General features: G+C 35.5%; 1 protein-coding gene across 1 annotated transcript in view; it reads right to left on the minus strand.

Moving 5' to 3' along the window:
* STPG2 (sperm tail PG-rich repeat containing 2) overlaps nucleotides 1–16,397 on the minus strand; it is a 146,440-nt gene that overhangs the window by 118,124 nt on the left and 11,919 nt on the right. Inside the window, exons 5-6 of the mRNA XM_064511542.1 lie at nucleotides 8,231–8,346; nucleotides 5,967–6,078 (exon numbers count right to left, since the gene is read on the minus strand). Coding sequence (XP_064367612.1) covers nucleotides 5,967–6,078; nucleotides 8,231–8,346 — 228 coding nt within the window. The remainder of the gene's footprint in view (nucleotides 1–5,966; nucleotides 6,079–8,230; nucleotides 8,347–16,397) is intronic.

Below are 16,397 nucleotides of genomic sequence, written 5' to 3' on the forward strand. Positions count from 1 at the left end.
AATTAAATAAGATAGCATAAGCATTAAACATGCACTTAAGGTTATGACTGCTTTTTTTTTTTCTGCTGTTAGTATTTACACATTCGGACTGACTTGCACCCTCATTTGAATACACTGATGTGGGGTAAAAGGTGTTGACATTTTAAAAAGGAAGACTGGCAAAAATAAGTCTTACCAAGTACAGCTTCTGATACGCATGTTCACGCATCATCTGGAAACAAGCAATGGTTGAAAGGATGCAGCTAGTGATCAGCTTCTAACAACATTGAAAAGTACAGTGGAAGAGGAGAAAACGTTCCTTCCAAATCTTGCTTCGTTTCCTTGCGCTCTCTCCTCAAGTCACAGAAAAAAAGTTATACTGCCATTCCTACCCTCCTTTCTCAAAGATGCCCATCTTCACAGAGGCAGAGGAAGATAAGGGACCATTAACTTGTTGCACAAGTAGTGACACAGTACATCTCCAAGCTACTAAGTTTTTCAGCCATTTTATTTTGGGAAAACAAATGCAATATTTACCAGACTGGCAAAAGGCCTATCTCCAACACAGAGACAACAGTGCTTCTATTAAGTATAGTGTGAGAACATATTTGTAACTTCAGGATATCCTGAAATTGATAGGACTACGCATATGTTGCAAGTTCGATACAGACATGTGCTTAAGCACAATAAAGAAATGGGAAATGAGAGGTTTGCTCTTTCTTCCAATTTTGATTATAGATGGATGTAGAAACCAGATTATTCCTTCCCTCTCTTCAATGACCTTTTGCCTGAAGACTACTACAGTGACTCCCTGTTTGTTCTTTAAATAACATTCATCCCTCTTTTCCATTTACATACGTTCTCTAAATCTTTCATCAGTCCCATTATCTTTTTCTGAACAACCTCTAATTTGTCTGCATTTTTTTGAATTTAAATGTTCTAAATGAGACACCATGCTCCAGATAAGGTCTGCTCTGTGCAGTACTAAGTGTTCTTTCAAATGCTTCTTAGGTTATATTTCTATATACACACGTCAATATAGCACTTGCCTTTTTCACAGCAGTGCAACATTTTTGACACATGTTCAGCTCAGAAATTCTTGCTCCTTGACATTCTCAGAGGTATTCATCAAAGCAAGGCTACCTAGAAGTCATCAGTATCAATGAAGAAATGAGAAAGCGACAGCACTTCTCCGAGCTGTGATCATTTTTGCCAATACTATACTAGGAGTGCTACCAGTGAAATCTGGGTCTACAGTTCTTTGAAATGATTCAGGAAAATTGTTTTGCATTTGCCCAAAGGAAGATACAAGGAAGCCAGACTAATTTTAAAGAAACTTCCTAAGATAAAGTACCTTAACAATACTAATATAATGGAATAAAGCTTCATGGACTTTTCACCACCAAATGGGGATGTAGTAAGTTTTAAAAAGCATCCAGAGCAATGCTTCACATTTTCAGATCAGCTCCTTTTCTGAAATGGTATAAGCCCCCGCCATACCCTTGCTGTTCAAACCGTATATGCCCATTCTCCTCCCTAAACCTCTCTCCCAATGTAGCCCTCTCCAAATGTAAGAATTTGTACTGACGAGTTCCTCCAAAAAACATCCTTGCACACCAGTTTCAGCATTTACTAGTTCTGAGCCCACCCAGATTCAACTCCCTTTCCCAAATCTACTAATATTTCTGGGTCCTCCTTTTACCCTGTAGCTGCCTGCACAGCTTCTTATTCTCACTCACAGCCTTCCTACTTCCCCATATTCCTAGGGGGATCCTGCACACCTACTACCTCTGGATCCTCACTTTCAAGTCCTTTCCTTACCCCTGCACCTATATGGAGAAAACGCTTTCTCCTGCTCTTTCTTACAGCCCAATTCCATGACAGCCTTACTCCAGCTGATAAGCCTGGCCCCCATACATAAAAACAGCCATACTGAATCGGGCCAAATGTTCATCTAGGCCAGCACCATCTCTCTAAATGTCATCAGGGCATACGCTCTCCAGATAAGTATAAGGACAGGGCAAGCAGGTGAGATGCTTCTTTCTAATGATCTCCTCGCTTTACCCATTTGCAGCACAGGAACAACCTGAGCCGGATGTCGTTCCTGTGTACTGAGGAATGCCCACTAGATTTGTCTTCCGCAAGTCTTCAGACTCTTCTGGAACCCTTATAAACTTTTAGCCCCCTTGTGAACAGGAAATGCTGCGCTCTGCTGATGCCACACAGGCTGCTCCGCTGCATCCCCTCATCCTACCCTGGCTCATTACTGCATGGGAAAACAGGCGGGTGGTAAGGATCACATAGATCCTACCTGGGCAGCTGCTCACCACACAAACACATACACTGTGCACCATCCAAGTCATCGCCCTGGCCTTGCTTGACTCCCTCTGGTCTCTATATTCATTAGCTTGCAGTAACAAAGCATGATTACAAGAAAGGAAAGAACTTGCTGCAGGGACAGAGCTGAAGAAATTAGGAAAGAGAAGAAAAAAAGGTAAGATGGAATTTCTCACATCTTTTCATGCTTCCCAGTTTAAGAACAGCCTACAGATGCTTTTGGATTTATACATTACTCAATTTATAAATTCCAAGATCATAGTGCTTTACATTATTTTTAAGTACACATTTAGCAATACAAAAATTTTGCTATAAATCTATTAGGATCAGCAAAGTTTACATATTCATTTAAATGCCTACAACAAAGTAAAGATGTACACATCTTATTCATTGCATAAAGATTATTTTCAATTACGCATCACAAAATGCCCAAATTAGTCACCTAACCAAATTCTTTCCAAAAATCTTTATATTAGTAAAGGGCTGTATTAAAGTCTGGTGTCTACTCTTTTGAAACACCGTGTGACTTTCTTTTCAGGACATTACTGTAACTACAGACAGCCAGACAAGACAAGGAAATGACTGGATAGAAGAAATTGTCAAAATTTCCATAGTTTTTGCTTGTTTGTTTTTATTAACTTTTCACTTTAAACATAGGCAAAATGAAACTTAAAAGTCTCTCAATACTTTCAGAGATTTTTTTTTTTTTTTGCTGCCTTTTCAGCAAGGCTGTTACAATTTTACCTCTTGATAACTTTTCTCCAACAGCCTATTTTATTTTGCATCTGATTAGGCTAAAAGATGCAGTTCCTTATAAAAACACCCCCTCCCTTCCCAAAAAGCTGGGTTGGAGAGCAGGGTCACGATGGGAAGAGATTATCATACAAACTTAGCGTTAATAGTAATCATACTCTAAAAATCAGGGACCAATCCTGCAAACTTCACTCAGTTGGGAAGTCTCCTTTTATTTCTTATCATGAAACTATTTATATGAATTTCCCCACCAAAAAAAGGGGGCTGGGAAAGAATCAGTTTTGACTGTAGAAAAATCCAAGTAAAATGCATTATATAGGTATTACACCAAAATCCAACATCTAACTTACTGAAATTCAGATTAAAGTTCAACTCAAAAAAAAATCTAAAAATTCTGAGGTGTGAAAATTCACGGTAAGTTCAGAAAGAAAACCCTTGTCTTTCCCAAGAGAACTGATGATTAAAAATATTCCAGTTTGCAGCCTGATCACCAGGACATGCTATCTCTTGTATGTATGTAAGTCCAGTCATCTTTCTGTAATAATTTTGAACCTGTTTGTCAATCTTAACCAAATTTGACAGAAAGCCAACAGTCTCATTGATATGAAATTCTTACAAGGTTTATGTGGGGGGGGGGGATACTGTAGAGAGATCAAGTTACTGCTCTGTTGCTGCTCTAATAAAAAGGCTGCATTGTAACCTCAAATCTTCTCAGAAATCTGTGGATCCAGAGTAAGATAAACATCATGAATGCCTTGACAACGGGAAAAGCACACATTAGCGCTTATTCTTTCCTGGACACCAGCAAATCCAGCCCCAAAACTCAGGGTTAAATTTGGTTGCATGATTAATGTTTACAGTCATGGCATTAAATCCTAGAGCAAAGGGCTGAGATCAGCTGATCGTTCACGTAGCTATATCCCCACCACCACACCCTATAACAGTAACATCCTACTTGAGGACAAAAGATTTTTTTTTGTTTCATACCTTGAAGAACTGGTATTTCTTTAGGTTAATTACAACACACATTCATTTGCATAAACTTCTGGGATGTACTCTCAACCTTAATTCTTAAGAAAGCTTTTGTCTGATAATTTTATTTTTATACTAACATTGCATACATTGACACTTAAACTTGAATACTGCCATGAGATATTTCCTGTAATCTGAAAATATGAAGCAATATTCCTTCCCCGCATTTTTTTTATTTAACCTTAAATCCAGATAGAAAAAATACATTCTCTTCTTCTACCACCTACATGCACAAACCTAGCTATCTTTTTCTATTCTACCTCCTCCCACCTACAACCATCAATTCTTCCTTCTTTCCTGGAGCTATCTAGTCTCCTGCATTGCTTTTTCCTCAATAGCACTCATCTCATCCTCTCATCTCTGCTCTTTTATACACCCTCCTGCATATTCCTTTGTATAATTGTTTCCGTCTTCCTCTTATGTCAAGGGCAGCATTACATACTTGGGGAAAACTGAACTGGTTTATCGGGGCAAAGGAGTGAAGTATAGAAGAGCTGAGAAGGCATAACCCCACATTAAGACCTCTTAGCATGGCACATGTCTGATCATATGCCAAGAAAACAGCTGCCCCCCACTAATGCACTTCCACCCACTCATGTCACTGCTTGGTCCTATGCCCTTTGCATGAGATAAGGTATTAATTTCCCCATTAATTATAGTCTGAGAGGATACCAAGTAAGAAACAGTGGTTCACAATAAATCTTTGCAATAAAATCCCATTATGTCAAGAGACCTCATCAGATAGTGTAGCATAAACTTGCAGAAGCTAACACAAGTAGCTGCAAGAGCTCTGCACAGTGATAAAACAGTCTTCGCTATAATAGGCCTGAAGTTGAAAGGTCTTGTATTAAAACTAAATTTATTTTCCTCCCAGCTTTGTGTCTATGCATAAAGATTTTCAAATTCCATTTTTCAGAAGTTTCACAGCTTGGTTAGACATAAGTTTATGTTCATATACCTGCACAAAAATATTCACCTGAACAAAATCTGCTTTTTGCTTTCAAAGCTGTAGACGTTCCTGTCGTTTGTTCTGGTTAATGACTATTCATTGTGTAGTGAAAATCAAACCAGTTACCTCTACTGCTCAGAATTTTGTAAAGTTATGCTGCTTGTTCTTCTGTCACTGACCCCTTCAAACTGGTGGTTTCTACCTCCTTTACCTTACCATTCTTTCTAGTGACAGAGTGAAAGTAGAACAGTTGAAAAGAACAGAAGAGGATTCTCTCATACACAGGATTTACCCCAGAAAAAAATTTTGCAGGAGGCATGGAAAACGCAAAGGAAAAAATGCAGTTGGAGGTAGCGATATAGTGGGTTTTTTTAAAGCAATCTCTAAAAATATAAATATGTAAACAAACACTAAAACAAAGCATTTTAATTAAGAGGAAAAAATACAGAATGTGTGTTTGTACCGTAACTTTCTCTCAGCATGCACTCCTAAAGACTCCAAAATTCTGCCACATATTACAAAAACATCCAAAATGTTACATTTATTCAGTTTAAAACATATTTTAAAAGGAAACCAAAACAACAACATGAGTAATTTCTTCTAAATATATTTTAATGTATATTTATTGGAACTTGATGAATTCTGAGATGAGTTTGATTATGAATCACTCAATTTTGATGCATCTTTCCAAAAAAGTGTGAAAATACTCTCAGCCTCACAATTACGAACTTATGTTCTTAAATTATTTTACCTGATTTACAGTAAAACAGAAGAGCAAGTTTTTCATTCTTAATTGTTTTTGTACATTTTCAGTATAAATTGCAGTGTTTTTTCATGCTGCATATAGGAACTTCATACCTGAAGTGGAGGTATAAATTACTTTTTAAGCAGTAGGAAAAAGCTGAAGTGGCATTACCTTCTTTTCTTCCTGTAATTCTATTACTTCATGATACCGTGGGATAAAGAGGTCATATCTTTTCTTGTCTTCTTTTTTGATGGTAACATTTTCATAACGCAGTGCCACTTCCCTTTAGAAAATTAAAGGAAAGATTTATGAGTCTTCATTTTTAAATGTCTCTCTAAATACATTTTGTGAAAACATATTCTTCTGTTACAAACAGTTGCTGTTTGCAATAACTAATAAAAGCCTAGATTACTCATGAATAGGAGAGGTCTCACCATATCCTACAAATACACTGTGAGCCCAAAGAAACAACACAAGTCATGTTTCAATAATGGCAAAACCATGTGGTTGTTATCACAGGATGACTAATAACCACTCAATGGAGAAAAAAATAAAAAGCATGCAAAGATAAGAGAACATAGGATTTCTGAGATATATTACTGAAGCTCATGTAGAACAAAGCTTCAAGTGAGTTATGAGGTCTTTATTTTAATTCAGGTCTTAACACTGAAATTAGCCAGAACAGATTCATCTATATCACAAACTTTTTAAAAAACTAGCAAACTCTCTTAGTAGCAGCAACTCTCTAAACAGCACTTATATGATTTAGTTTTAAGGAAAAATATTTTGAGGAAATCATTTTAAATTTACAAGTATTTTTTATGACTATTTCAAATGACATTCCAGTAAGCCTGGGGAAGAGCCTGGAAAGGATTTAAATCACTGCAGATGCTTGGACAGCAAATTAAGACCAATCAACCTGCAGATAAGGCACACAAGTTAATTTAAAGTACTTCTCTCTGCCACATCTAAATAACTTACTGTTCCTCAAAGGAGGATTCTGAAAACCAAAGCCATAATCAGTAGATTAGTTAAATATATAGGCATAAGTCATGTTTATTTTTAACTTTATTCCCAAGCTCCATAGACCTGGGCCTCTGAAATAGGCATAGAAGGCCATCTCTGCTCAGACACAGACATCAGCACTTAAGTAACATTACATAGAATCTCTTATCTTCAGAGGTAGGCTTAAAGTAGGTATTAAAGAATAGAATTGCCTATACCAGGAAAATGTGATTTAGGCACTCAAGGAGAAACAAAGATTCAAACCAAGACTCCGCATTCTGCACTCACGTCGTAGGCTTGGGATTTACAGAGCAGAGCTACGTGCTTAGTTGCCTTTTTAATAAACACAGGGCATTCTGTGCCTACAAACACAACTCACAATGGCAGCAGATTGATGCTTAAACTAACCGAGTCATTGAAAGAGATTTTTAGAATCTTGTCTTTCCTAAACCTTTCATACTAACTCCTTATTTCACCATAAAGTATGAGACTAGGATGCACAATCTGAAACCTGAAGTCTTTTTTTTAAGAGAAATAAGAGCCAGTCATTTGTACTCATAAGACATAGAGGAGGAAGAAATGGTGATACTTACCTTTTTACAGTATCTTAATGAGCACTTCTAGAGTAGTAGAAATGTATAATCTTTAGTACCTTAATGAGCACTACCACAGAAATTTACAGCCATGAATTAAATGCCTTCTTTATAACAAGGCTATAAACTTCGCTATGAAAAAGGAACTTTCCCTACATCTTCCCTATATCCCCTACACTATCACATCAACCTTTACATCCTCCACAAATTCCTTCATGTTCATCAGTAACAGGTCCAGCAGAGCAACTCCCCTAGCTTTGACTTGCTCAGGGATCTGCTTGGCAGTATCCCATACGACATGGCTCTGAAGGGCAAAGGAGCTCAGGAGAACTGAGCTAGTTGATATTCAAGAACACTCTCCCCAAAGCACAGGAATGGCCCATTCCAGTGTGCAAAAAGGCTATCAAGTATGGCAGAGGACCAGCCTGGACGAACAGCCAAAAGCTCAGCCAAGTTACTGAAAGTAGATTATATTTTTATAAGCTGTCAAGTATAAAGTAAATTGGTTTTCAGTAAAATAAACCTTTAAAATCGTGTTCATTGCTCTGAAACCACAGCAAAATTAAAAACTACAAGGATTAAGTTTCCAGTGAAACAAGTAAAGATGTCTGTATACATGAAAGGGAAGTCTTTATGAAGTATGCGAGCTCAATAACAGCAAATGAGCCTACTGCAAACAGAAAGGTTAAAAACATTATTATAAAATATAACCAAAATATATTAACATATTTTAGATGAAACTAAATGATAAAACAAACTAATTCTAAAGAAGAAAACAACATTTTTGGAATCACCAGCTAAAAATAAAATAAAATGTCTTGGCATATTGTTACTTACTGTGTTAAGTCATATTGCCCAGGTCCTGGCCCTTCTGGAGGTTTAAATTCACAGCGTCTTCCAGTTAAATTACCAAAATGTATTCCTTTATATTTCAGGGTAGAATAATTAACATCCTGATGTAAGGGGATGGGGGGGGGGGGGGAGAAAAAGGAAGTAGTAGTAGTTGAGGAGTATTTTCAATTTGTTGACCATATATTGTTCCTTTCTACAAAGTACACAGCTAAAAATATGTAATATCAACAAGTCAAAAATATTTATATGCTATAAATATATATATATAAAAAGCATAAGCATTTATATGTTGTAACAAATCTTTAGTGTATATAGCTTATATAGCTTGCTATATACACTACAGTTACACTATAAACCACACGGTGGTTCAATTTTATTATATTCCAAAGCCCTCCAAGCAGGTTTTCACCTCATTTACACAATTCCCTCAAGTTTCACTGTTCTCTGTAAAGGGCAATTGTGAAAATACCAATTTCCCTGCTAACATCAGTCTGTTTCACTAATGGTACTGTGATGGGTAATGCTGAAACTACAGAGAACAATAACTTCAGTCATCAGCTAACAGAGCTTCAAGAATATTGACTCCAGCCAACACCAGTGCAGTCCAGCAGGTAAGGCAGCTTGTGATTCCAGAGAGCATATTTCACTGTAGAAACATAGTTTTTCAGTTTCTTCACATTTATTCAAGCTAGATTTTTTCATTTTAGTTCCTGCTCAGAGCTGCCCTTTAAGTTGTACACAACACACCAAGCAGAGGGTAGATATTTCTCCCAGAGATGCAGTGATAACTGGCATGGGAAAGAAAGCACTGATTAACAATTTACCTCCAAACTGCATGGATGAATAGTATGGAACAGAATGCATGAGAATGACAAATATAACAAAACTTAGGTTATCATATTCCACCTCAAGCAGTCACAGCCTTCAGCACTATGATCCTACTCAATAGACCACTCATCTGTCCAGTTACACTGTCCACACACATCTACATATTCATCTTTCCAGTTGTCAAATATACATCTGGTTATATTCTATTTAACAGGTTTTATGGAAGCTAGACCAGAAGCCACAGTTCCATTTCAACATGAGATATGTCAAAAAATTTCAAATTTTATGTCCATGTAGCATCATTTTGTCCTATTACTGATGTCATACTCTTCCCCACACACACACATTTGGGCCTAAATTGTTGGTTTCAAACATGAATACATTTATACTATAGTCATGAGTTGTAAATGACTGAAAGAAATTTACTAAACTGGATAAAACACACTGCCCCACAAAGGTACGTAGAAATATTTGTTTTCCCTTAATTACTAACTTTTCAGCTTCGTATTCAACCGTACACATGTATCTGATATTCAGTCTAGACTATTAAAGGTCACCCTGCATTAGTTAAAGTCATGCAAAAACCCAAACTGTAAGCTAGTGGAATTTGCAGCAGAGCTTATACGGGTTAGTATGAAATCCAGTAAGAAGAGTAGTCTAATCAAGAAAGTTCATTGCAAACCCCCACCTCCCAAAAAATACACTTTTATGATAAAAAGATTTAAGTCAGACTCTGATAAAGACCTGCCTGGGATATGCCTGTTCCCGAGCCAAAGCTGCTTCTCCTAGGATAGTACAAGGAGATATACATGAAAAATATCTCAGGAGATTTCATGTAGAGTTCTTCTTATTAACCAGATGTATCTTACTTCACTTACCCAAAATTACTATCCCAATTGAATTATTACTTGTCTAAAGAATCAAAACCATGCTAAATACACAAAACACAAGAACCAAAGTAATATGGCTTGTAACTGTGTTTCGAGATCAACAAGCAACCAGCTCAGCAAATACATTAGGTACCTAAAATTTCAGTCACTAATCCCAAACCCACCAACATAATCCACAGAGATTTTTACACGTTTCTAATAAGTCTTTTCTCTCTGTAGTCAATATACCATTATTCCCAAAGACACAAAGTTAATTTTCAGAGTAACAGGGTTATAGCACCATCAAGTGGCTTCTGCAAGGCATCAGTTTTAATGCATAACAGAAAAAAAAGTCTAGATATGTACAGGATAGATTTTTTTAAATTAAATTGTGAAATATTAGATCTGTAGCAATCTAATTTATTTTGAACTCTATAATAAGAATAAGCACATTGAATTTTTTATTGTGTTAATTTTGTGGAAGTATCTACTTTTTAATATCATACTAATAAATGAATAGGATGAACCTTCTCACAGCAGGAAAAGTCTTGTACATTCAAATCAGACTGGCAGGGGTCTCCAAGAGTTGGATGGCCATAATCTCCAACATCTCCTCTATAATCTGTGAGAATGTCGAGCAGCTAGTGCCCTCACATCAGTCAGACTTAATTTCTTTGGCAACTGAAAGGGTAAAATGAACTCCAAACTGAATCCCAGCCAGAGGGAAGTCAGCTGTAAAAAAAAAGTCAGCTTGTGGGTCTAAAGCAAGGACATAAAATTACTCATGGCAAACTGTAAAAATACAAAGGCCAGTTGAGAATTAAATGTGCAGATTGTCTTCTTACCAGTGAGATGCTTTAATCTATACATTTTTGCTTCGCTTTTCTGAGGGCAGCACTTGGCAAGTAAATGAACTTCACACAGTACAACAGTAGTGTATTTAGAAAAATATATTAGACATATTAAACATTTTATACCTCATGTAAGTGTACACTTTTCATTATCACAGAAAAATTAATATTTTGGTATAGAAAACAGTTTTGCAAATCAAAATAAAAAAAGAGTTAAACATTTAGTCATTATCTCCTATTCTATACAGATGCTCCTTTTCGCAGATGTTCCCTATTTACAGAGCAGTGAGCTTCATATGACTGAAAAAGCATTTGAAAATTATGAGCAACTTCAAGTATCACTGCTGATTGCACTGAGGAGTCAGGATTTTGTATTGAAAAACCAAAAACCCAAAAAACTAAATAAAACATTAAGTACTTAAGCTTTTAAAGTACTAGTCATACCGTGTAGTCTTTAAAAAAATCATTTATCCCAACCCTGTATTAATTCAGACAAACATATACTTCCAAATAACATTAATGTGGCAGAAAACCAATGCATTACTATAGGAATACATCATCTGAAAGTCTACTGATGATTGGCATTTCTAGCCATATTTTAACATCTACAGAAGAATGTTCAGCACTTGATTTACTGTTAACTGTAAAATTGGAAAAGCAATTGTAAAAGCTTTTTTTTTTAAGCTTAAAGAGATGAAAATCATTTGTATATTTACAATTTATGCACATGCTAAATATCTTTTTAAACTGAAATCTCTGCTTGCTATTTACTAAGACTAGTGTCTATGAGGCCTTTAGGTAATATTGTCTACTGCTACTCAACATTTCAATAATTGAAAGTATCCTAGGCACTTTACAGTCTCTAGTCCAGAAGCCACGTAATATTTTCTTAGATAAATTGTATAGACTGAGAACAGAAATGTAGGGTTAAGAAGGAAAATGGTTACAGTAATTGGATCATATGGTTTTTCAGTTATGGTATATGCACATCACGATGGCCCCATAAAAGTCAATTTTTATGGCATATTAACTTACCTCTTGAAGGCAAAACAAAAGGAGTAGATTCTTAAAACATCTGACTGAGGAAAGATGGTGGTTTGATTACTTTTTTTTAAATGGCATGCAGTAGCATTTTCAGCGTATGAAACAATAATCAGAACAAGTAAAACCTAATAGAGGTTAAAGGCATCAAATCAGAAATTTACTTTTAACAAAATACTTTTTCAAGTAGTAACATCCACTTCTTTCTAAACTTACTGAGGTCTTTTTTTTTTCCTTGAAGATAGGTACAATCTAACATAAAAATGTGAGGAAACGGGAACTAATGATAGTTCCCAGCAGCAAATAAGCATGAATTGGCAGTGTAATTATGTATGAAGAGTGTGTCTGGATTAAAGAGACATGCAACATCAGTTCCAGAAGGAGAAATATGATTAAGAAAAAAACAAAAAACAAATTGAGAAGAACTCCATTTAATGACAACACAGAGTTCTTTACCACAGTCATTTGTCCTAAAGATAATTTTGATTGCCTAAAATGCTCAAAAACTAGCCCACTTTCAATTACATCTAATGGCATAGGTGTTCGATGTTATTACCTCATATTTATGTTTTAATAATAAACAGTAACAAACTATATAGAGAGAATTTTATTAATCTTCCTTCATCTTAGATTACCAAGGATTCATAAAGAATCAGCAACTTATTCTGTTCAATCATACTAGCAACTATTGTTTTTTTATATGGTGAACTAAATCATGTTTTCTGTTAAATTGATGCTTTTCTGCCAGACCATGATAAAGTATAACTTCTAAGATATGGAAATTCAATATCTATAAATATCTATCAATTTCTATATGTATAAATGTATTTATATAAGTAACTTACGGCCAACAGAAATGTGACAGTAATAAATTGCATTTGTAGTGATTAAAGTTACTCAATTTTAAAGATGAGCCAGTTTAATACACTTTTTCAAACTCAAGAATAATAATGTTGTCATATACACACACACACAATCTCTAAGATCTGCAGTAAAAATAATATAAATTGACTGTTACTTAACTTGCTAACCTGTACATTACTCAGGTAAAGTACCCCATCTGTAATGGAATTTAAAAGCTTTTTAAGAATACTGACAAAGACTAAAGAATAAATTGATGCACTCTTAATAACTCTAAATCACCTAGCTCTTTTTGCCAAGAAGTGTTGACAATACCAACTTCAAGGTCATTGTCAACTTGGTAAGTCATTAGCAAATAAAATATGGCTTAATTGGAGCAAACTCAGCAAGGAGCTGCATTATTTTAAGTGAACACTGCAATATAACTTGAAGAAGAATTACTAATCGCCGCTCCCGTTGACAACGAAATGGATGAAGAAGGTTCTTTGCAACTTTTTTCTATGACTTTCCCGTAATTAAATATGGAAATAGATTCCGTGAAGAATTAAAAGTCCCTGAGTGCATTAATTCAGGCACTAATGGACTGCCTTCCAGTGCTACAGCACACAGGTAGTTCCCAGCATGTTACCAACATTAGCTAATATATCAGTGTCAGACTCCAGCAGTACTCTTTGTTTGAATACCCAACTCTGTAAAGCAGATTTAGGCTGATGACTCATGCTGATTTAAAAGGATCTATCTTTCACATTCTGAAATATTACCTGAAACTTTAGGTGCATTGATAAAACAGCTTGACTTAAACCCACGATCCAGTTGCCTGAAGATGTATGCAGCTGTATTACATACACACAGGGCTTATATAGCCCTTATAACCACCTCACTAATCTCTAGCATAAAAATTGTTCATGGCTGTCTTTTTATCTTTTGTTTTGTTTTTTAATTCTTTTTTAATAAAACGCCTTTTTAAAAAAACAACCTCATCTGCATATATTGGGGGGGGGGGTTCTTTCCTAGTACAAGCTACTAGTGTCACAAACTAAGAATTATATCATTAGGAGATTATGACATCTAAAGGAAAGGAGCTCCTCTCAGCACAGACCTCTTCACACTGCTGCTCTGTTCCAACATTTTATTTTCTCACTTTGTGCCACAGTAATTCTTCACCTCTTCCAGCTCTCCCTCCAACCTGTACTTCATGGGCAAGCAGTCCCAATTCTGCAGGTAAGTCCCAGCCTGATACACCATCCTGATGCACATTTCTAAAGTAACTGCCAATCTCCCATAACATATTAAGACTCATCATAAGAGCAACTGAAAATGAACAGCTGTTTTTTTTTTTTTTTTAAATCAACTCTGTGATATTTAGGGTGCATATGTTTAAATAGCTAAAGTATTTACATTATAAATAGGATTCCAATTTTTTTAATTGAAGACTTTGTCAATCTCTGTCTGTATTGGAGGGTCTAGCTCAGTAATAAAATGCAAATTTGTTGCTCTTCCTTGACACTGCATGTGGGCATCAATCCACTAGAGCACTTCAGTATGTGCTTAGTTTGAAATACAGAAGCAGTCCTACTGCAGTCAAATGCATAGTTACATGGTAATAGTTAAATAAACTATTAAACTAAATAAACCAAATAAACTTAAATGCTTTGCCAGACTGAGTCCTACTTTTATTTGACAATAAGCATATGCTTTGGAAATTCATTGCTCATCTGAAAAACGTACCCATAGTAAGACAAGACAGAATTCAGGAATCATTATCTCTACCCATAACAGAATCAGAAACATATCAAAAAAAAAGCAGTACTATTTTATTAAAAGCAACTGACAGATTCAGAACAAAAAGCCGAACATGTGGATGAACAGGCTGCAATGAATCACTTAAATTTTTCCTCCTACTCTCCTGAAACTCTAACCCTTAGTTTTGACTAGTTTAAAAGTGTCATCGCAAACCATGACCAATATTTCTATCCTGTATTTAAGTCTAAAACCAAACTAAAACAGGTCAATGCAATCTCAGATACCAAAAAAACTACAAAAAAAAGCCAAGTAGGACTACATAAAAAACACGCACAAACCCAAAACAGACAGGGCCATACTGTAACATGGCTGTATTCTATTCATAAGAAGGAATGGCAGTTAGAGATAAGGTAATGACTGCAAAGATGATCTGTAGTAAGGGCTTGACTTAGAAAGTACTGAGCCAATTAAATACTTTGCTGAAATTGTGGTTCCTGAAACACAGGCTACTAATTACATTCTTGAAAGATGCCCGTCTTTTGGCATGAGGGTGTTCATTATTTCCATTCATAGACAGAAAAAAAGCTCCTCTTTGTCCTTAAAATTCTTATGTTTTCAACAAATTAGAGATGTAAATATAGCTGACAAATCATTTCCAAAGTTCTTAGAGAAGATTAATGATTTAGTGGCTGGCCTTCTATACAGAATAATTACCTCAGAAGTAGCCAACCTTCTTTAAATACCAATCTTGTCCATATATTAGATGGAAAACTGTCATGGTGAAAACTCTTGACAGTATCACGATCAAGATATCACACGTCCTCCAGGACCTAAGATCTGACAAAAGTTGCCTGGTCTTCTGACAGTTTCCTCAAGCTCCATCTTACCAATATATGGTAATATTTATGCTAAAATAACAGTAATAGTTGGTATTTACAAAGCAATTTGCATCCACATAGGATTCTTATCCAAGAGTCTGTAATTTCTTTTGCATTCATATGCCAGAGTAAGGAACAAAATATTAGTGGTTAGATTTTAACAGGGGGTTAAAAAATGGTCAGCATTCTGTAAAACACAACTATTTTAAATTCTCATGAAAAGCTGTATTTTTATTCCATCTGTTAAATCTACAATTCAAAAATTGTTTCTTAATAAGTTACATTAAAAAAAACACATATTTTGAACAAAAACTCGTATCGTGCATTCTATCAGTTTTCCTTACCTTTTGTTTCTCCCTTCCTGAAAGATAAATCATACAGATAGCTAAAATGCCATCTGAAATAGTCCAAATCTAGAAATCAGAAACTGTTTTTTCAGACTGAAATTCTGACCCTGACAGTCATCAAACACCTTTTCAGTATACCACTTAATCTTCTTGCCTTAGTTCTTCATTTACGTAACTACAATAATACACAAATTCTTCATTTGAATAGCTAAGGACTATTCACATTTGCTTATTCTGCAGTCTAAAAATACAATGCACTATATTGGGGCTTTGCAACAGCAATATAACACATCCACAGAAAACGTGATTCTGAACAAAAATGTTAAATACTGCAGTGATAGTGTGAAATACTTAGAAATGGTTGTAAACTGGTTCAACTAAATGACTTTGCTGCCCCCTCATGCAATTCTTGGGAAAATAATTCCAGAGGAAAAAATAGTAACCAAAAATAAGTGATTAATTATTCTCCTTTTTATTGTGGTTGATTATGAACTGTAATTCACACTACACAATTAGTATTACTCAAATGTGCCCTTCTTCTCAAATGCCAGATATAGCTGATGCTGATGCTTCAGAATCATCTGTAATAAGGAACAGTGAACATTAGCTACCGAGGCTTCTCAGACAGGAGATAGGTTTTTAATCTGCAATTTCTTTGAGAAAATGCAACAGAAACATTAAAAAAACACTGTTTATCACAACATGCAAAGAATTTAGATTTCATAAACAGAAAA

This window comes from Dromaius novaehollandiae, chromosome 4 (genome assembly GCF_036370855.1).
Source record: "Dromaius novaehollandiae isolate bDroNov1 chromosome 4, bDroNov1.hap1, whole genome shotgun sequence".
Taxonomy (NCBI): domain Eukaryota; kingdom Metazoa; phylum Chordata; class Aves; order Casuariiformes; family Dromaiidae; genus Dromaius; species Dromaius novaehollandiae.